The 22,964-nt window shown below is 39.2% G+C and overlaps 1 protein-coding gene across 2 annotated transcripts in view; it reads left to right on the forward strand.

Moving 5' to 3' along the window:
• The window catches only part of adcy5 (adenylate cyclase 5), a 111,374-nt gene that overhangs the window by 63,613 nt on the left and 24,797 nt on the right, over positions 1 to 22,964 (forward strand). For both annotated transcript variants that reach the window (XM_015606951.3, XM_022680526.2), the window contains exons 4-8: positions 12,060 to 12,171; positions 16,550 to 16,677; positions 18,996 to 19,154; positions 19,908 to 20,049; positions 21,275 to 21,412. In XM_015606951.3, the coding sequence (XP_015462437.3) occupies positions 12,060 to 12,171; positions 16,550 to 16,677; positions 18,996 to 19,154; positions 19,908 to 20,049; positions 21,275 to 21,412 (679 nt within the window). The remainder of the gene's footprint in view (positions 1 to 12,059; positions 12,172 to 16,549; positions 16,678 to 18,995; positions 19,155 to 19,907; positions 20,050 to 21,274; positions 21,413 to 22,964) is intronic.

Here is a 22,964-nt window from a genome sequence, read left to right on the forward strand (position 1 = left end):
ATTTAAATCAATCTTACTGTTTGAAAAATTAAAAATACAGCTGAGATTTCTGCAATATTTATGCCTTTATCTGCGTCAGGAGGTAGAACGCTGTCGCATGGTTTCTATGAGTCCAGATGGCTTTTTATGTGTGTAAGCTGGCAGACATTTGAAGCTATCAATTTTTCAGACAAGGTCCCTCACAAATAGAGCTATATTTATGAATAAAATGTGTTTTTAATGAACTTGATTTAAGGGAAATGTTGAATTTACAACATTAACCAAAGGATTTTACTGACCCTGAACATCTATAAGTCGTGCTGTAACTGGAGCGATGTTGTGCGATGTGAAGTACAGTAAGGAATGTCACACTTTTGTCACACGCTCACCTTTCCCACAACCCCCAGCTCACATGAGCATCTTTTCTTTGTGTTCAATAATGACCTGTCCTTTACTCTCAGCCTATTGTCTGCCTACGCTGCACACACACACACACACACACACACACACACATAAATATACACACGCTGTGTGTGCTGTGTGGAAGGGTATGATAATTAACATTCAGCACACATTATTTGGTAGAGTTTAACAGTGTGAGAGCAGATGATTTTTTTCTTTTTGATCTTTTTAATCTGCTTTGAAGTTTTTTTTTGATGGTTAGAAAATGTCAATGTTTTTTTTCAGATCTAACAGATCAGTGGTTCTCAGGTCTGAAACTGTCTAGAGAAATGAGTTAAAGGGTAGGCAGCGTATTAAAATCTGTGGTATTTCATTATGGTAATTCTTGATTTTTTTATGTTATTACATTTTAGTAATAATTACAATTCTTAGTGTTAAGTGTAAACATATAAAATACAGGGGGGGGGGGGTCTATTTTTAAAATCAAAATCAAAATTCATAAGAAAGCAGAATGTAAATTGATCATTGTGTAACCACAGGGGTTAGCTTTGGAATGCTCACACTTGTATAAGTTGTGAGGTGTTGTCTTGTGAGTGAGGTAGAATGCTGATTAATATTGTGTGTGTTATGACAAAAAAGACACTCTTGCAGAAATCACATCCATATTAAATGCAGGAGACCCCAAATCTGTATCCCACATGTGAGTGCAGTGTTCTTTGGCTTCAGTGGGCCATGGCAAAAGTCATGGGATACAACACTAGTTCCTGTTGAATTGAAAACTAATTAGATATTGTAGAAATGAATGTTGATATGGGATCCAATGGAATTTAATGCTGTTTAAATCAGAGGAAATGAAATTAAATGTTGATATTTGATTAAATAGAGTTGGATATTGTTAATCTGGAATAAAGGAAATTACAAATTCTTGAAAAAAAAATTAAATTGAACTAGAAATTATTTGAATGAGATTAAATAGAATTAGACATTTTCAGAAATGGGACAAATGGAATTTGATGCTGTTGAAATGTGATGAAAATGAATTAGACGTTGGTAAACTGACACTAAATTGAGATATAGTGAGCTATATTTTAATGGAAAACATGGAATTATACATTGATTGATTAAATTAACTAACTGGATTTAGAAATGCAGCTGGAAATCAAATGCAGCTCTCATAACAGTATAATGAAGGGATACCCACTGACTTGCATTGTTAGATTAAATACTGCACAGCACGTGAATTTCTCCAAAAAAGAATGAAAGACGTATGTTTGCTACATTTGTATCTTTTCTGTTCTATGATTTACTCTCTCTTTATCCACCTGTGGATCTCTGTGTGTGAAGTATCTGGATGTATTAGACTAGTGTGTGTCAGTGTTAGCACCATCTAGTGGTGAGAGAAGACAGCACCCATAGTCTTTATGTGAACAGTGTGAAATAGTGAGTTGTGGTGGTTCTGTTAGAGATAGCTGTGTTTTCTCAGTCTGATCTGAACTGACCAACCGCGTCCAGAGCTGCACTTCTGTGTGTTTCAGACTCATTTCCTCACATCACACACACACCACACATACACACACACACACACACACACTGTACACTACACACACATTTAGCTTCTGTTTTTATCCTTTTCCTCCACTCTTCTTCGTTTGCCTGTTTGTTCTCTCTGTATCTCTCTCTGTATATATTTCTTTCTGTATCTCTTTCTTTTTTTCTGCATTTCTCTCCTTATTTCTGTATCTTTCTCTGTATCTCTGTCTCTCTTTCTGTATCTCTCTGTATTTCTCTTTTTCTGTCTGTATCTCTCTCTCTCTCTTTGTATCTCTTTCTCTATCTCTCTGTATCTCAGTTCAGTTCAGTTCAGTGGTGCTTTATCAAGTAATAATTCAAGTAAATGTATATTAGAAAATACTACTACTAATAATAATAATAACAATAATAAATACAGTAAATTAAATACATAAAAAACACAAACTAGAGAGAAAAAATAGTATGATTAAAAGATTTAGTTTTTATATATTTATCTCTCTCTCTTGCCCTTCTTAAAAGCGTTCTACACTACGCTCTACACGAGGCCTCCTGCTGCATCTCATTTGTTTCTGCGTTGGTCTGGGAGTTTGACGTTGATTTATTTCAAATCCTGATATGTTTTTGTTTTATTCATAATAAATACTAGAGTTTATTAATTGTGCCCATATGTGGCCACAATCCTTGGGGCTCGCTTTAGCGGAGAGTCGTGGGATTTGTGTAAGGTACACGTGATGAATGTTGACTTTCTTCAAATGAGAATGCTAAATCCGCTGGAGTGCTGTTAGATTAGCTGAAGGGAAAGCAGTCTGACAGGGAGCAGGTCGGATTTAACTCCAGAGAGCCATAAAATAATAGCTGTGGTTCTGCTCACTCTCTTATTTGCCACAACTTATTACTACAAATATTATGATGCCACCACTAGCAGACCCTTAGTCACTGTAGGAATAGAATTTTACTTCAGCTGCAGTGTGTTCCAGTTACTGCTTAGCTTTCACTCTTGAAACACAAGCTTTAGCCATTTAGTCAGTTAAATTGTGTCTGCATTAAATTCACAGCACTAAAAATAACTTTTTAGAATTCTAAGAACATTGTACCAACTGGCAAGCATGGGGGTGGTAGCATCATTTCCTGTGGAATCAATGGGATAAGAATAAAAGAGTTTTACCTCATATTTTTTCTGCGTAACCTCAAACAATTAATTCATGTGTTTGTTGGGTTTTTATATCAAGTGAATTTAGTCAAATTCTAGAGCTGCTGTGATCTGTCCCAATCAGCTGAGTGTGAAGGAGGTGTCCTCTAATCTGCTGTGTTGGCTTCAGTAATCAAAGACTAATCAAATCAGTCGATTCCACCTGTTCTGTAATTGACTGACACACACACACACACACACACACACACACACACAGAAAAAGACAAAAGCTGAGACAAAATGAGACTAAAGAAAGGCAAAACTGGACCCTGCCTACCCTGAGTAATACTGCATATTAGAAAAAGCAGGTATTTCATTTTTGCTCCTCAGGGTTTGTAGGCTCAATTTCCTTAAATTTGCTAAACCCTTTGCCTCCTTGCTGTGAGCCAGTAACGTGATTAGTGACATAAAGCTGCAGGAAGCTAAAAATCCTGGAGCGCAGGGTGCTTCCTATTGGAGATATTTGATACTCACATTTTTCATTTTCACATGCATTTCCCTCACTTGTTTAGTTGGTTTTGGAGAGAACTGGCTCCACTCCTGCATTTCTCTGCTTCATACCTCATCTCTGATTAACGCTGTTACGTTATGAGCCCAATATAGAAAGGGGCCTAAGAGAACTTCCAGCGTTTGCATTGCAAATATTCACATGGCGGTTTATTTGGCTTAGCTGGATGGAACGGCGAGTTGTTTTAGACTACAAGTCTAAGCACTGCAGCTGATGTACGACTCTGCAGATGCCGTTTAGTTCATTTAGTCATGAACTATTTCTCCATCGCTGCCTTTTTTGAGCACGTTCACGGAGCTCACAGAGGACTTGATGGATTTGTGTTATTGCTGCTATTATTCATTCAGTGTTCACTTCTCATTTGATCTGAATCCTGACATTGATGATGAGTTTGAGTACATAAAAGCGCCCATCATTATAAATGATTACAAACACTGACTGGCATGCTCAAAGCTAAGCTTATTTAACGTGTAGTGGAGTCAGATCTGCCTGTACAGGTTCTGAATTCTTTAGTTTTGTTTAAAATTAAAACTAAACATTGACTCGAAGTTGCATATTTTCTCAGTTAAAATGAATGAGGAATTATATAATGATTTAAATATTATTGTATGTGGCTAGTCTGTTGTTATAAGGGTGTAACTGTGGGAGTCCACAGGAGTCACAGTCTGTTCACACTGCAGTAGAATAGAGGAAAATGCACTAATGAACTGCTTTTTGATTAAGGCTATTTATTTGACTTTAACTAAACCCAGTTGCTTCTACTGGAGTATTATTTTTGACTTCACTACTGTACTTATGTAGTAAAATGCTGCATCTGTATCTACAGGAGTATTATATTTATTTTACTATAGTACTTAAGTTCTAAAATGCTATATCTGCACTCTGTTGGTGCATCATTTGTTCTTTACTACTGCACTTCAGTACTAAAATGTTGTATCTGTATCTGCTGGAGTATTATTTTTACTTCACTACTGTATTTAAGTACTAAAATGCTCTATCTGTATCTACTGGAGTATTATTTTTACTAAACTACTGTATTTAAGTACTAAAATGCTCTATCTGTACTTACTGGTACATCATTTATATTTCACTACTGTACTTAAGTACTAAAATGCTTTATCTTTACTCTACCGGAGTATCATTTTACTTCACTACTGTATTTAAGTACTAAAGTACTAAAATCTGTATCTACTGGAGTATGATTTTTGTTTTACTATTGTACTTAAGTACTTAAACTCTGTCTTTAAACTCTGAGAACTTTCCACTGCCTTCTAATAACGAACTACACTAATAACACAGAACTCTTAGTACTTAAGAGGTCAATTTTATAATAAACTACTCTCAATACTTAAGTACAGAAATGTTGATTACTTTAGTACCTCTACTTAAGTGAGTAACAGATGTTTGTGAAATTAAATGAAAAGTGAAAAGTGTTAAACCGTGCGATGTGGTTTCAGTGTAGTCTCCAGTGTTTAGCTGACTCATTTGGATGAGGGGGGATAATTGGCTTCTAAGCTTGGCTGATTTCATAGCTACTGCTCCTTCCTCGCTGGTTCTGAATGTTAATTGGGTCTCCCTGTTTTAGTTTTAGGAAAGTAAGAGTTGTGATGGCGTGTTCGGCAGTTTAGCTTGTGAGCAGGCACATGATGTTTGTGTTGCTAGCGGGCCAGACGGTCTGCCCGCCTTTTTTCCCCCCATGGCTGTTTGTCAGCAGATTTGAGCCTCTCTCTGTACAGCCCTCAAAAAAAGCCTTCCAGCAAACTGCTGAGAACACCCCCCACCCTCCAAAGGCCTTATGTAAGTGTGCTGCCAGCCGATGTGCTGCTGAATCTCATCTCCCTAAGTGGAAAATTGACAGGTCTGTTCCTAGAGGACAAAGATTGCTTAATTATTGAGGGTGGTCACGTAACCGGCCTGTGCTGCACTTCTTGTTCTTGACTGAAACCCACACAGAGACATGAGGAGAAAAGCCCATTCAGATGGGTGGGAATGCTGGTGGAAGGAGAAACAGACTGGCAACCTTATGCATTACCAGCTGCTTTTTGAAATCGATGCATATGAAAACAAACAAACAGTATGATAGAAATTCTCCAAATACAGTGCCTATAAAAAGTTCATTGTAGACTTTTATGAATAATATTATGGCCACTATTCACTACATGGTCTCACACTCTAATATTTGGTTGGACCGCCTTTAACTTTGTCTGTGACACGCATTCACTGTGCCGTTATTTTCACAAGCTTCTGCTATGTCATAACATTTATTTCTGTCCAGAGTTGCTTTCATTTTCACAAGAAATTGTATTGATGATGGGAAGTTTAGAGCCCTGCACAAAGTCTTCTCCATCCCAAAGATTCTCAATGGGGTTAAGGTCTGGACTGTGGTGAACAATCCATGTGTTAAAATGTCTCATGCTCCCTGAACCCTGCACCTTTTCACAATCTGACCCTATTAATCCTGACATTTGTCATCTTGGAAAACAACCGTGCCATTAGGGAAGAACAAATCCATTGATGGAATAACCTGGTTGGTGCTTTTCTTATTTTCAGGTATTCAGCTGACTTCGATTTTTGGGAATATAATGCTGCTGAACCTAAACCTGACCAACTGCAGCAACAATTTCAAATGGCATACACTAGGCACCATTTCAGCTGCCTCTTTTCTTACCTTGATGCTCCATCACTCGGGAACAGGGAGAATTTGGACTCATCAGACAACATGCCCTTCCTCCATTGCTTCAGAATCTAATCTTTACGTTCTCTAGCAAACTAAAGCCGTTTTTGCCGGTTATCCTCACTGATAGGTGCTTTTCTTAAGACTACACAGCTGTTTAGTCCTAATACAATTACTGCACTACACTTAAGTTTTGTTCTTGTAACGCATCGCATGCTGACTCCTGTGCCTTCAACATGACTGGAGCTTTTGATTAGACTTCTCCGCCTGAACAGTCAATCCATCACTCTGGGAAGGATGGGGGATCTAATGCAATTCCACAATCACAGCCCTCACACCTGAGCCGGAAGCCTGCACCGTGCGGCTGGAGGAAAAGTTCAGCAGAGGGAAGCTGTGTGTTTTGGCTGGTGTCGGTAGGGGGTTAAGTGGTTGGGAGATGAAAGCCGGCAGGACTGGCAGTGCCAGCTCCAGGGGTACAGGGGTCACGAGGAAGAACCTCTCCAGCCCCACAGCTACTTTGATACAGGCCAAGCATTGACCCTTGAAGGGCTTACAGGGTCAAGTTATGTAAGCAGGAAGTGTGATTCTGCACAACATTCCTTCCTGGGGCTTTTTGGTGGTAGTTCACGCCAGAGCCGTTTCTGCGCTGACCCACTGAAGCATCCCTCAACAGCTTCCTCAGCAACAGGCTATTGGTGACCCGGGCTTCACTCTGCTTACTGGAATTTTCCCTGGGAACTCATTTCCTGACAATTTTTCCAGTTCATTTTGCTGTCAGCACACAAATCAAGCAGTTCTAATTCTTTTTATTTAATGGCGCAGCATTTCCAGCAGTGACCTTAGGGATGCTGTCACCACAAACTCATTAATATCCATATTACCCTGGAAGTGAAGAAGGAACTGCAAGATGGGTACTTTGGGTGTTCACACACAATTTGCATGATATGTCATATATCAGTTGACAGTGCAGTAATAATGTGGTAATGTGCAAATTAGATCGGTCTCCGTTTCCAAGAATGTGCTTTACAGGAGTGAAAAGTTTGTGCTTAAGTATCATTAAAACTAAATCTTTTCATTTTATAATTCCCATCAATTATTTAATTTTTATTTAAAATACTTTTTACTGGGCTGGACCAACTTGTCAGAAGATGTGGACTATTGCAACATGCTCTCATCATCTCTCATCATCATCATCGTCTGACATCTTTTCTTGTCAGGTGGTGTTGAGGTTCTTCAAGTTTCAATAAATCAACTGTGTTTAAATCATCATCACAAGTTTTTAGTCTTGTCTAATGCAAATTATGAATAATGAATAACCAATAAGTGATCTCTTTTTAGCACTAAACAAGAAGCAGAATTTATCGGTGTAAAAAGAAATTATTGTAAGGAACAACAATTAACATTTTGATCTAGTAAAGCCTGATTGTCTAAAGCTGGTTTCTGCGGATTGATTGCAATAATAAATTAATAAAAACTATGTGAGTGTTATGAAGACTTGTACTGTGGTCTACACTTTTTTTCTCTGAAGTCAATATAATAAAACTGACCCTGTGTGCTCTTATTTTGGAAAGTTATGCTAATTTCAGCCTTACACCAATCAGCTTTTCAGGAGCTCCATATTCCACACTCAACAGCTTGAAAGGAGTAAACATGAGATCAGCTGTGTGTGTGTATGCATGCATCTACTTTCTGAACTCAACAATAAGCGTGTCGGAATAGAACTAAGCTAATGCGACACCAGTCTCTGTCAGTTTTGTCATGTGATTAATTTGCGTTAAAAAAAATGTACTGTGCTAAAATGTTGACATTAACTGCATGCATTGTAAGTAACTGTAGTATAAAGATACCTGTCTGGAAGGTCAAATGACTATTTAATCACTATTCCTAATTAAACAGAACAATTCCACTCTCACAACTCTGAGAAAAGGTTATTGTAGAGTATAAGTCATTGATTAGGGGGTGGATAAAGAAAATAAACGTCAATGTCACTAAACATCTTATGGAGTTCATTTAAATCCATCATTAAAAAACTAGAAAACTTAAGAACTAGTGACTAGCGAGAAAGACCACCTAGACACATGGATTTTGTGTTCATTTAATTTTGCTATTTTTGCCTCAGTTTCAGTGGTTTGTTCCTGTGTTTGAACATCATATATATTTTTTTGTTAGTTTGTGTTTTCCATTTATTATTCTTAAGAACAGTTTCTCATTTTTGCACAAGGTGCTCCTCCAATACCATGGTGATTTTGGTCATATATGTCTCTTATAAAAGGATCATTTCACCCAGCAGACATGTGCAGCTCAGGCAGAAGCTCTTAAAATGTTTAAAGGGTGTTGAGGCTCTGTAGACAGCAGGGCTGTCTGCTCACAGCACTTCAGGCTGGGCTGGAGCTGCAGGGAACTGATGACTCACCTCCATGCTGGCCATTAAGTGAGGCTTAAGGACCTGCTCTGGATGCTTCAGAGCAGCCCTCCCACCTGTCCCACCAGGCCCTTAGAGAGATGGCACCTTATTTTTTTATTCTCACTGTTGCTTTTAATCCACAGAGCTAAGGAAGGAAATGGAATTATGTGTTATGTGGTGTTCTTTTATATAGTTATTTAGATGCTGATCAGTTATAATGGTCATATGAGCTGATGTCATAGTTCTAATCTCTGCCTAAGGCTGCCTTGAAGTGAGGAAATTAATGATAATGATTGGTAATGCATCCGGATAAAGCAGGTGTTGCTGTGTTTGAACAGTAAGTTATGTTTGTATTTTACCAATGAGGAAAAATATTTGGAGGTTCTGATGTGTTCTGAGTGGTCCAGTGGGCTAAAGCACTGCCACTATGATCGTGAGATCTCTGGTTCGAATCCTGTTCATGTAGCTTGCCATGAACAAATGACCTTGCTCTCTCTCTGGGTGGGTAGATGGCGCTCCCTCCCCTCATCACTTCAAAGGGTGATGTCGATCTGCAAAAGGCGTCTGTGAGCTGATGTATGGGAACCAGGTCGCTGCGCTTTCCTCCAATTGTGCTGCATTTCAAAAAGAGGCGGTGGCTGACTTCAAATGTATAGGAGGAGGCATGTGCTAGTCTTCACCCTCCTGATGTTGGGGGCATCACTAATGATAGGGGTTGGGTAATTGGCCGTGTAAATTAGGGAGAAAATGGGATGAAAATTAGAAGAAAAAATATTAAAACTGATTGTTTACTGATTTATCGCAAAAAATAATTTGATATGAAAGAACTATGTAAGTGTTATGTAGTCTTACCTTGTAGCCTTCACTAAGCTGTCTTTTTGAATATCTAAAATAATACATCAGCCATAAGATTAAAACCAACTGAGTAATATTGTCCTAGGTGTCTAAGTCTAAGGAAAGCAATTATCGACCGACACTGTCAATATACTGTCATTCCGATATCATCATGCATCCTTAATTTGGAGCAATAAAATTTATATTGTTGAATTTTTGATGGGAACATGCTTATTGTATCTGTGTCAATTCAGAAAAAGTTGGCATAGTAGGGGCACACCCTAAAATAAGTTTGTAGGAAGTGTGTGACACAATTAATCTCTGGGCCAAAACATATACTAACCAAACAATTGTTAATAGAAAAAATAAATGTTTTTGTAATGTGATTCAAGCCTAAAATTCAGGAATTGAGCAATAATACCAGTAAAATTTTAGCAGTTGTACAGGTAAAACATTAAATGGACATCTTGGTTTGCAACATCTACAATTAATGCAATGCATATTCCATTCTGTCCCAACTTTTTCTGGGGTTTAAATTACTGTTCTGAACTCAATCAATAATCAGATTAAATTTCTTTGAAAGAATAATACTGTGTGGTGCAGCACAGGTCAAGCAGTCAGGTGGAAGCTGGGACCTTTTCTTAGAGAGCAGCCACATCTTCAGTTCCACTGAAAACGGATGTCACATGCTTTGAGTATAGAGGACCTTTGTGTTGCGTAAAACATAATTTCATCCTTAAAGGGTTTGTGGAAATCATCTTTCACACTGAGATTCAGAGAGGCTGAACTGAGAGGTCTCCTTGGTCCTGCACTGAAATTTTAATCAGGTAACTTCGGTGTCTGCCGTGTCACCCGTCATCGAGCTTCAGGGCTAGTGCTGAGATATATGTCTATCAGATATACACTGTTGTAAAAAAGTGTTTGCCCCTCCATGATTAATTTAATTAATATTAGTCAAAGGCAACACGAGTAAACACAAAATTAAGTTTTTTAATCAAAGGTTTTTATTATTATGGGGGAAACAAATCCTACATGGCCCTGACTTTTTGGTAGAGAGTGGAATTCATATTTCTATTTATCACAGCAAGTCTTCCATGTCCTGAAGAAGCAAAAAAGCCCTAGACCATCACACTACCACCACCATGTTTTACTGTAGGTATGATGCTCTTTTTCTGAAATGTGGTGTTCTGTTACATCTGGCATTTGCCTTATTAGTCCACAGAGTATGTTCCCAAAAGTCTTGGGGATCATCAAGATGTTTTCTGGCAAAATTGAGATGAGCATTAATGTTTTATTTTGCTCAGCAGTGGGTTTCGTCTTAGCACTCTGCCATGCAGGCCATTTTTGCCCAGTCTTTTTCTCATGGTGGAGTCATGAAAACTGACCATAGCTGGGGTAAGTGAGGCCTGCAATTTTTTTAATGTTGTTATGGGCACTTTTTTGACCTCATGGATGAGTCGTCACTGCACTCTTGGGGTAATTTTGGTCGGCCGGCCACTCCTGGGAAGCTTCACCACTGTTCTACGGTCTTCTTCTCTTTGTCAGTCAGGTCCTATTTAAGTGATTTCTTTATTGGCAGTAATCAGGCCTGGGTGTGGCTAGAGAAATTGAACTCAGGTGTGATAAATCACAGTAAAGTTATGTTTTAACTGGAGGGGCAAACACTTTTTCACACTGGGACATGTAGTAGTTTTTTTTCTCCCTTAATAATGAAATCTTCATTTTAAAAAACGGCATTTTGTTGTTACTTGTGTTGTCTTTGACTAATATTTAAATTAGTTTGATGCTCTGAAACATTTAAGGGTGACAAACCTGAAAAGAAATAAGAAATCATGAAGGGGGCACTTTTTAACACTTTTTCACCCCACTGTATGTTCATTGTGAGCTGTATTTGTGACAGTGACTCTCTCTTCATTCTCTCTGTTCACCCCCTCCCAGTAGAAAACTGTGCAGCCAAATATTGAATAGAAGCTGCTATTATAACTCATGAGGTCATCTAAACCTTCAGAGCTTTTTGTCTGGCCTGTCTCGCACCCAGGAACGCTGTACAATAGTCGACCGTATCTGTTACCTTGTTCTCATGGAAGAATGCCATGAGAGGACTATACTCTCTCAGATTCTTTTTTTGTGTAGGCCAAAGTTTTTTTTTTTTTATCCCCTCATTGGTATCATTAGGTTATGAATGTCTTTTATTATCTGAGATTCAGATTTTGCGCCGCCCGAACCTGTGCTCGGTGCCATTGGCATGGTAATGGAGTTGAGTCATTGGGGTTACTATTGTGGGATGTCTCGTAGCTGTTATTGTATCTATGTAAACATCTGCCTCTTGAATGGTCAGTCGTAATGGCCCACAGGCGATCGGCCCTCAGAAATCACACAGGTAACCCTGGAAACAGGGTAATACGAGTGTGTGTGTGTGTGTGCTGCTAGGAGTGGAAGATTGTACTGATAAGCTGAGCTGAACCCGCACTCGTCTTTTTTTTTGCAGCTCTGTTTCTCTGCATGTGTCTGACCTTCTGGTTTCTCTCCATCTCTGCAGCATCCTGTTTGCTGACATCGAGGGATTCACCAGCCTGGCCTCCCAGTGCACAGCGCAGGAGCTGGTTATGACCCTCAACGAGCTGTTTGCACGGTTCGACAAACTGGCGGCTGTGAGTATTTGTCAGGATCTGGCATCAACATGCAGGTTTTGTATCTGGATAGTTGACTGGATTGTCATTAAAATGCATGTGCAGTGTGTAGAGCCAGGCCATAAAAAAGTAGCCACCAAAAAAAAAAAACGCCACACACCCTAGTATTTCATTGGACCGCCTTTAGCTTTGATTGCAGCACACATTCACTGTGCCATTGTTTTAAAAAGCTTCTGCAACATCACAAGATTTATTTCAACCCAGTGTGGCATTCATTTTAACAAGATCTTGCAGCAGCATTGATGATGATAGAGTCTGACCACTGCACAAAGCAGCTCTTCTCCATCCAGCACATCCCAAAAATTCTCAATGAGGTTAAGATCTGGAGATGTGGTGAACTCTCTCAATCCATGTGTGAAAATGATGATCTCATGCTCCCTGAATCACTCCTTCACAATTCCAGCCCCATGAATCCTGACATTGTCATCTTGGAATATGGTCGTGTCATCAGGGAAGAAAAAATCCCAACTTTACATCAACAATAAACAGAATATACAATAAAATATAATTGCTGTTCCCGTAACTGAGCTGCTGGTGCTCCTTCACAGCGTGAACGAGCAGGTCTGTTTCCTCTGCTGAGAAGCGCAGAAGTGTTGCGCTGTTACAATAGCAATCCACCAAAGTCAGAGCATACCTGGCTATTAAAGGGAATAGCAAGTGGCATACTGATTCATTTTGGATTTCGCGTTACACCCAAAACACACCCATGATGAATTAAGAGAATTAGTACATAGCTTTTGTGCATCTTTGCAAGGTGTACTTTTCTCGTCATTACGATAGCAAAGACACACCTAAATCCAGCTACAGGTTGCACGCTTATAGATTGTCACAACATTATTGATGCTGTAGGTCCCAAAGTATTATTAGACTCTTTTGACTTTTGTATTATTTCCTTTGTATTGTTTGCATAGGGTTTAAGCACATAGCTGAGAGTCTTTCCCAGCCTTTTGTCACCAATCCACCTGCTGTTAAAGCAGAACCGCAGGCTCCTCATTATCTCCTGAGTCACAGCACCCATCCTGCTGTGAGAACATCGCCCCTGGACCTTACAGGAACCCCTCAGTGTCCTCTTATTTAGACTTACATGATAAGCTGAGTGTTTATTAGGCAAACCTGCCTTGTACCAACACTCATTAAATCAACTCATTCATCAACACCTACTGTACATCTCATTTAACCTGTCCACCTATGTCAGGACAGCTGCTGATAATATATTATTATAATGATGGACCATGGATGTCTGCTCAACAGTAAGTGACATGACACAGTATGAGGCACAGCAGTGTTGATGGGGGGGTTTAAACACTTCAGTTCCCCATGCTGGTTTGAGAATAGTCCAAATATATCCAGTGAGCCTGTGGTTAGAAATACCACAACTTCAATGAAGGGAGCTACAGGTTGATGAACAGAAATCATGTATGGCAGTGTTTCTCAAAGCTGATCATTGAGGCACCCTGTTCTGCATAATTTAGTGCATTTCCCGGCTACAACACACCCCCTGCAGCTCTGAAGTGGCTTGTTTATGAGCTGATTAGTTGTACGAGGAGTGTTCTGAGCAGATAAATCTCTAAAATGTGCAGGACGTGATGCCTCCAAGGGAAAAAGATGCCATCTTTAATGGCAAGGTTGGGGTATCTAATAAAGTATGTAGCCTCTATATTCTGTGTACTTCCTTTGGCCAAAAGGTCTATAATGACCAAAAGAGTCTATGTTCCATGGTGGTGTTCAGCTTTAATGGAGAAAAGGCTATGGTTTACACTCCCTAATGCTGGGGTCACTTTACGTCATTACATTATAAGCCACAGAAGGATCAATTATGTATTTTTTCCCCCAGCTGTTAAACATGGTGGTGACCCTTTGACCCTTAAGACAAAACAAGCTGTGCAGAGAATGGTCCCCTACCCTGGTTTGGGGAGGTGTACTGCTGACTGCTTTATTTTAATAGATAGATGATCTATCAGCTTGATTTTAGGGTGTGTCGGTGTGTTTTTGCTATCACAACGACAGGAAAAGTACACCTCGGGTCGCTTGAAATGTGCAAAAGTCATGTACTAATTCAGTTAATTAATCATGGGTGTGTTTTGGGTGTAACGTGCAAAAAACTAATCGGGGTGTCACTCACTATTCCGTTTATGAGAGAAAGGTGCACGCTGACTTTGGCATATTGCTATTTTAACGGTGCAGCACTTCTGCAGTTCTCAGCAGACAAAACTGACCTGCACATTCACATGGTTAAGGTGTGCGAGCAGGTCATTTACGGGAACAGCAATGATGTTTAATTTAAGATAGATATGGACATCTGATTGTGGACTGTTGTCAGGGTTTAAATCAGTCAGTGGAGCAGCTGTGTTTTCCACAGCCAAGATAGCAATACGCCAGAAATATACCTGAACAGACCTCACTTCATCACATCATCAGCGTAGTTATATTTTTAAACTCCGTTGCTATTTTAAAGGTGTAGGTACATAGCGTGAAAATAGACTCTTGGTGTAATGGTTGCTATTGGTGTAAAATGGCAATAAGCATGTCCTATACTATTTTTTTATTGTTTGTTTTATTTTCCTTGTTTTCATGAAGACACAGTGAATGAGCATGTGTCCCAAAATTCTTGTTCATATAGAGTACGTGACTTCTCTATACTGAACAGTAAATAAGCCAGTATGCACACAACAGGGTCTATTGTGTGTGTGCAGGGTTCAGTTAAGGCATGTGCTGGGGTGGCATTCAGGTGGCTGTCATAAGACTCAGTCCTGCTGGGCTGTGTGTCCTGTGCCCGGCCCGGGGCTTCTCTCCTCTATTCTTCTCACTGTGTTTTCTCCTCTTTTTCCCCCTCTTCCTTTCATTCTTGTCCTCTTCTCCCCTCTCCTTTCACCTTTGTTCTTTTCTATTAAATTTTTTTCTTTGCTTTTTAATTTCTAATCCTTTCCTCTCCTCTTTACACTGTTGTCTTCACACTCTTCTTCTTTCTGTTTCTCTTCCTTTGCACTAGTCCCCTCCTCTTCTCTTCTCTTCTCATTTGTCTCCTTCTCTACTCTCATTTTATCTCATTTACTCCTCTCTTATTTTTACTGATCTCTCCTCTGTTTTTGCGTTTCTCTCCTAGTTTTCTCACCTCTTTTCACTCTTCTCATTTTCTACTCTCTTCTTTTTGCTTTTGTCATTCTGTCTTCTGGTCGTTTTCTCTTTTGACTCCTGTCCTCTCCTCTCCTCTTCTCCTTTCCTCTTCTTTTTTTTTGCAATTCCCTGTCTCTCCTCTCCTCTTTTCATTAATCACACTCTGCTCCTCTTATCTTTCTTCACACTTTCCTCCTTTCTGCTCCTCTCCATTTTTTGCACTTGTCTTCTCTCTTTTCATTTGCCTCCCTCTCTACTCTGTTTTTGCTCTTTTTAATCTCACGTTTCCTCCTCTCCTCTTGTCCTTTCCTTTTTTCACAATTCTCCTTATCTCCTCTCCTCTTTTTGTTCTTGTTCTCTACTTTTTTCACTGGTCTTGTTTTCTCCCCTTGTCTTTTTACGTATCTTCTCTTTTTGCTCCACTTTTTGCTTGTCTCTGCTCTTCTTCTCTTTTTTCTTCTTCTGTTTTTTGGCTCTCCTCTTCTTCTTCCCTCTCTCTCCATTGTCTCATCCTCTCTTTCCCTCTTCACTCATCTCCTGTCTATTCCTTTTCTCTTTTTGCTTTTTTTCTCCGCTCCTCTCATTCCTGCTTCTCTCGTCTCTCCTCCTCCTCAATTGTCTCCATTTTTCTGCTCCTTTCTTTGTTTGTCTGCCATTTACCTCTTTTCCCCACTTTTCTTCACTGTTTTATTTCTCTTTTTATTCTTATCTACTCTGTTCTTCTCCTCCCCACCTATGTCCTGCCCACTCTTCTCATTTTCTCTTCTTCTCTTCTCTTCTCTTCTCTTTTTTTCTTCATTATGTATAGAGAGGAATGCTTTTGAAAATTTCTTTTCAGATAAATCACACTATTTTTTTTTACTGGATAAAATTCAGGACGGATTGGGCAGTTCCAGACAGATTATAAAACCTGAAGTCATTCAGTCCAAATTTGGCTTTTATAAGGGATTTATAAGAAATTACACGCCAGCTGAACTGTGACCTTTTTGAACCCCTGGGGAACAATTGCAGCATGGCTTTCTTTTTTTATCCCATAAATCTTCCTCTTCAAAACAGCAGTCTACACCCTTAAAAGGAGATGATATGTGCACTATGTATTATGAATTTTAAAGGTCCAAAGGCGTGTTTTTATTAAACATTAATGCCATGTATGAAGCGTAGTGTGAAATTACAGAAGGTCGATCTATGAAGATTGTATGATTAATGCCTATTTCTGTGTGTTTAGGAGAACCACTGTCTGCGGATTAAGATTTTGGGGGACTGCTACTACTGTGTATCTGGGCTGCCGGAGGCTCGGGCTGATCATGCCCACTGCTGTGTTGAGATGGGGGTGGACATGATCGAGGCTATCTCGTGAGTACTGCAGCTGCTTTGAGTAGAAGTCACAAAAGACGAGACTCCGCCATTCTAAACAAAAGCACCTGTAGGCTGACGGAACGTGGATGTGACGCACCAAAGAATAAACTGAATAAACTCTACCTATATCTACAGCAGGGCCTGTTCAGTTTAACATTTAAGAGTGTTTAAGATTTATAATTCTTTGAGAAGAACTTCATTAGCTGAGTGAATCAAAATCTCCCACAGGAATAAATATGTAAAGACTATTGCGTGTGAGTGTTTAAGTGTGTATGAGTGAGTGTCTGTGAGTGTGTGCATGCTTTTGTGTTAACATGTGTGTCTGAGCATGCCTGTGAGTCTGTGCATGTGTGTGTGTTTGTGTACATGCGGGTGAGTGTCTAAGTGTGTATGTAAGTTTGTGTGCCAGTTTGTGATTGTGTGCATGCATATTAACGTGCATGAGCATGAGTGCGTGCGTGTGTGTGTGTGTGTGTGTGTGTGTGTGTGTACTTGTGAGTGAGTGTGAACACAGGGTGATTAAGTGTGTTTTCAGCTCCTCAGGGGGAGCAGCAGTGGGCAGCAGGATGTTCAGCTGTAGATGTATTTGTCTGTATTATTAGCAGTGTCTTGTCTGTGCAGTAGTTTAGAGGAGGCAGACACAGCGGCCGGCATTCTGCTCCACTGAACAGCAGCCAGCAGGCCCCGACTGCAGCAACAGTTGCCTCTCACGAAGCGAAAGACTTGTTTCTTTCCGCAGACTAGTCCGTCACCCTCGATGTTCAGTGGGGTTTGATGGCTTGGCTATTTACGGGGATGGAGTTTTTTTAGGAACAGGGAGAGCAGTCCAGTGAACACAAGTGAAAACCCCTAACCTAAAATGTTGTTTTAGGCACTCGATTGCCAGCGTTTTACTATTCACTGATTCTGTCTTTTCACGGTTTACAGAGTCTACCCATTTATTAGGTTGCTACCTATTCAAGTTAAAAGTTCCAAGAGTTCAAAGTTTATTGTCATCTGCAGAGTAAGGATACAAGTTCTTTATGCAATAAAATTCTGTCTGTACTACATAAAGAGAAAAATGAAAAAATACTAACTGAATATATCAATATTAAATTGGGGTTAAATTTACATCATGATTGCAATGTGTACATGATTACAGTAATATTTGATATGGGTAATATTTACATTATTTAAGAACATGACGTAGTCTACGCGTATCCAGCAAGAGTAGGCTAAACAGTGGAGTGCGTTTATACTTCTGTGTGCTCGTATCAGCGGCTCTGCATTGCTCTACAGTTTAAACCGCGAAGGTGGGAATGTGTGGGCGGGAACACAAGGCCCGGGGGACCAATCACGGCTGCAGCTCTCCGCGTCACATGATGCGTAGTTACATTTCCAGGGAGATGTGTGTTGACCTTTAGCGTACGATACAGCGAAGAATATGCGGTTTGACGCAGAAGTATAAATTGGCCATGCTAAGTGCTAAGTGCCTTCATTATCTTTAGTAGTAGAAGTTCAGTAAAGACGTTTATAGTAGTATAACCTCTATAAGTACTGTACTATCAGCTATTTCTATTTCTACTGAACGTCATCATTCCTTAAGAAAATGTTGTACTTAGAGAGAATAAAAATGGCAACACTTATTTTCTAGTACTGTAGCTTTTCTGTAAATCTGGATCTGAACCTGCTAACACTGATGTTTTGGAATTTTTTATGTGCTTATTTGAGCACTTTGTGGTTAAGACACAGAAAAGCTATTTAGAAATGAGTTTTGACCCTCACAGAACAAATCAGCTTTAGTTAAATGCTGAATTTGTATTAATCAGTAAATATGACATTTAAGAAGAAATTCTCTTTGCATGTCTGAAAGGGTTAATGCACCTACTTCAGATAAGGTATCTACAGTTGTCAATATCTGCAAAGTGCACCTGTGTAAAACTGTTGTGGGTGCAGATTAAGCTCCACTGCTGAACTAGGTTGACCTGCAGACTTTTATGAGTCTAAGCAAAGCTTCCTCAGATCACCCCTTCAGCTGTTGAAAGGCACTGGATGTTTCCCTCACTGCTTCATCCAGGAAACGACATTAAGAGCTCAATTTGTGTCATAGCTTAGAGCATGGTCTTAAATAGTAATGAAATTAGTGTGATTACCACATTGTCTGAGAATGCCACCCTGTCCGATGAGGAGGACCACACAAGTGAAACAGCCTTGTTGGGCTCGCTGCCAAATAAGCTTATAAACAATAGGGCTGCCAAGACCAGAGTATATGCTGTTCCTTCTGTTATCTAATTCTGCTTTAAACTGCACGTAAACGTAAACCCTGTGTGTTCCAGGTTGGTGAGGGAGGTCACCGGGGTCAACGTGAACATGCGGGTCGGGATCCACAGCGGGCGAGTCCACTGCGGGGTGCTGGGCTTAAGAAAGTGGCAGTTTGATGTCTGGTCTAATGATGTCACACTGGCCAATCATATGGAGGCAGGAGGGAAAGCAGGGTGAGTTCATTTCTACACAATACATAATGTGTTATTATTAAAAAGATGCTACACCCTGGACTTTTTCACACAACTCATTCCACACATATACTCTATATTCTTTGCACATGTATACAGCATTGTAATATCTGTATATTTATATATATATTATTTTACCTTACAACTACAGTGCAATACCCTATGTCTGTTGCTCAAGTTAGGGATGTGCCATATTATATCTTATGCAATATTATATAATTATATATCACCCACCCCTAATTATCAGATCAGAGTACTACTTTTTTGCTGTTTTTAGCAAAAGAAAAATTTCTACTAAAGTCAAAAAATCTACTAAATCTACTAAAGACAAATTATATTTCTCCAGTATCATTTATTTTACTTTAATCCAGGATATATGGAGATATATGGAGTGCATTATTAGTATCATGACATTTTGCATCATTGATTTCTGTTACAAATCTAAGGGTGTGCCATATCATATTGTATGCAATATAATAAAAAAAATGTTGCAGTAGTGTGTTCTTGAAATATATATTTTTTAATTCAGTCTTTTGTCATATCACCAAGAGTATCATTATCGTGGAAATATCATGAAATATTGTGATATTATTTTAGGGCCATATCACCCACCCGTGGTGTAAGTTATTGTGTATATTGTATTTTTTAAAATAATTGTATATTTTCGTTTTTTATTTTACTTATTCTACTTATTCTCCCTACAGTTTTTTCAAACTCAAATTCTGTTTCTTTCAGCCGGATCCACATCACTAAAGCCACTCTGAACTACCTGAACGGGGATTATGATGTGGAGCCGGGATCCGGAGGAGAGAGGAATGTGTATCTGAAGAAGCACAACATTGAAACCTACCTCATAGTGGGCTGCAGCCAGAAGAGGGTCAGAACCTGTTCATCTTCTCCTTCTTCTTATTGCTGATAACACAGCTGAACACTGTTAATTAAATTAACAGTAGTAGAGGAAGTGCTTTCCCTTAATGTGTTTATTTCTGTTCAGGAAAATGACATTTAGCACACAAGTGGTCAAAACATAAATCAAATATTGACGATAGTATTGTTAAACATTTTATGAAATTCTGGTTAAAGGCCATGGCATCAGATTTGAATGTTTCTAATACACAGACTGCTCTAGAATATTAAAAAATGCTTCTCAACGCAATTCAAAGAACCACTTGTATGTTTGGGTAGTATTTTTTCTAATCTTTGTAAACCTCTTATTTATGAGGTTATGGCATCAGATTTGTTTCAGAGTATCTTTTGTTAAAAAACTGAGTTCTTTACAATCATAAAAAGGCTTCTTTAAAATTTGTTCAGTACCATGTTCAGGACCATGACAACCTAAAGAATGTTTTGTATGCTTAGATGGAATGCTATGTAATATTTTTGAACACTGCAAAAACTAGACAAAATATATCTTAATTTAGACTATCAATCATATCTGCCAATGGGGTAAGATAATTTTTATTAAAATAAGTTAAAAAGTGTAAAAAAAAAAAAAAGAGGGAGTTGAGACTAAAATCAGAAAATCAAAAGATCAAGAACAAGAATAACTTAACCTGTGCTTATTTTGAGCTCAAATTATTTAAAACAAGGTAAAAACTGATATTGATTAAGATAATTTTTATCAGAATAAGCTTAATATTTCTACACTTACAATGCTTCATAAGACAAAACATTTCATCAGACATAAAATAAGATTTACTGCCTTAAAATTAGATCATTTTACTTGCTAAGGTCTTAAATGTTTGTTCTACAATATTAAAAGAGTTCTAAAAGAGCACTAAAAGATATGATTAAACAACTCTAAGAACATACACTGTATGCTTAAATAGCTTGGTTATATGGTTCTTCAGATTGGTGGAAAATGTTTTGTAGAAACGTATTACCATTTTAATAAGCTTCCACTTTCCAGTTGCTATGAGTCTAATAAAACCTCTTTTGTCAGTATTACATGGAGGCGACTCAGAGTGTGACCTTTAGTTATCAGAGCTGGGTTTATATTGTAGGGAGGGCTGTAGTAGTTTAATTAAATAAACAAAGCTCACGCTAAATTGCAGGTAATGGCCATTAGCTTTTAATTAGCCGTGTGATGTTCTGTCTCGCAGAAAGAAGAGAAGGCCATGATCGCCAAGATGAATCGGCAGCGCACCAACTCCGTCACCCACAACAGCTCTCACTGGACCGACCGGCCATTTTATAACCACCTGGGTAGCAACCAGGTCTCCAAGGAAATGAAGAGGATGGTGAGAGAAACAGATGCACACACACACACACACATATATATATATATATATATATATATATATATATATATATATAAACACACACACTCCCAGAAAGGTTTACCACAATCCCTCTCGTCGCTGACTCTCATCAAACTCACTTTCCACTCATTATTAACGTTACACAACGTTTCTACCATATTAGTGCTTTTCCACAGGCAACCGAGTTCATGTTTATCAGGCCGAGATCTGACCGCTGTCAGCTCACCCTCAGACACAAGCGCTGCTGGAGTGTTGAGCACCAGCTTGTTTGCATTGGCCTTAATTAGTCTGAGTCACACCAATTATCACCTCTGTTTGAAGATTTTTTTTTTTTTTTTTTTTTAAGCTAAGCCTTTTATTTCACGCAGCTTGTTAACTAAGCCTGAGCAAGCTCAAAGAACATCGCTCCACATCCCGGTTCAAAGTGCCTTCTCCTCATCCTCGCATCTGAGGCTGTGTCTAAGCTCCTCCTCGCTGCTCCTCCTCGCAGGCTCCTCTTCGCTGCCTGTGGGCCCGAAGGGAACCTCACTCTGATTAAATAAAGCAGGCCTGTCTCACAGGACGCCCTCAGGGATTTAATCAGGCAAAGTGGAACCTGCAATTAGGCCCCATGCGAGACCCCGAGGGAAATCCTTTATCTCACTTTCTTTCCGACGTTTAGTCCTCCACCTCCTCGCTAATATGATGGTGAAGGCCACAGTTCTGGGTTAATTGATTGTGCCATGTCTGTCAGAGAAAACAAAACCGAGCCATGTCGAGGTATAACGTGTACTCGTTTACATGTCCCGCTGTTTAGCTCGCAGAGAGGCGCTTTACAAAGGATGATGTGGGAGTAGAACCAGGAGTCTTTAGAGCCAGGTCTGTCTGTTTGGCAGCAGTGTCTGCAGTTAGAAAAAAAAAAGTCAAAAAAGATCGAACTTAAATGAGGCAAGACCTACAAACTCTCTCTCAAAAAAAAAGAAAATTTGACATTGTTCAGAACAATGACATTTAGGTAAAAAGATGCACTTATGAACTTTTTGTTGAAGGTCATGCTATCAGATTTACATGATCCTAAGTAAAATGCTGTGGTACCCGATGCAGTACTTCAGATGGACGGTCATTTCCAGTTAAGAGTACGCTGTGAACTATTGGCTGACACTTCTCATCGGTGTGTGGATGAGTGCTAAGTATAAATAGTTGTGTGATAAAAAAAAAAGAGATTATAAAGCATCCTTGGGTTTCTAGTCATTCATTCACGTTTATCTTGTTATCTGTTTTATTCTTATTTATTTTTTTTATTTTTTTATTTTTTTATCTTGCATAACAATTGCTCTTTGGGTGGAACTCGACCACGAGATTAGATGTAGATCCACATGTAGATCCTTCAGTCTACATATTAAATAAAGCTAAAAACAGTCAATCCTGTTTTTGTCCTCTGTACTATCTGGAGGACTACGGAGGCCCCAGAGGGCCAAACATCCTCCAGCAGGTGTGGCTCAGACTGAGTGAGGAAACAAGTGATTTAGCACCTGTTGAGTGCTCCCTGGGT

Source organism: Astyanax mexicanus, chromosome 11 (assembly GCF_023375975.1).
Source record: "Astyanax mexicanus isolate ESR-SI-001 chromosome 11, AstMex3_surface, whole genome shotgun sequence".
NCBI lineage: Eukaryota > Metazoa > Chordata > Actinopteri > Characiformes > Acestrorhamphidae > Astyanax > Astyanax mexicanus.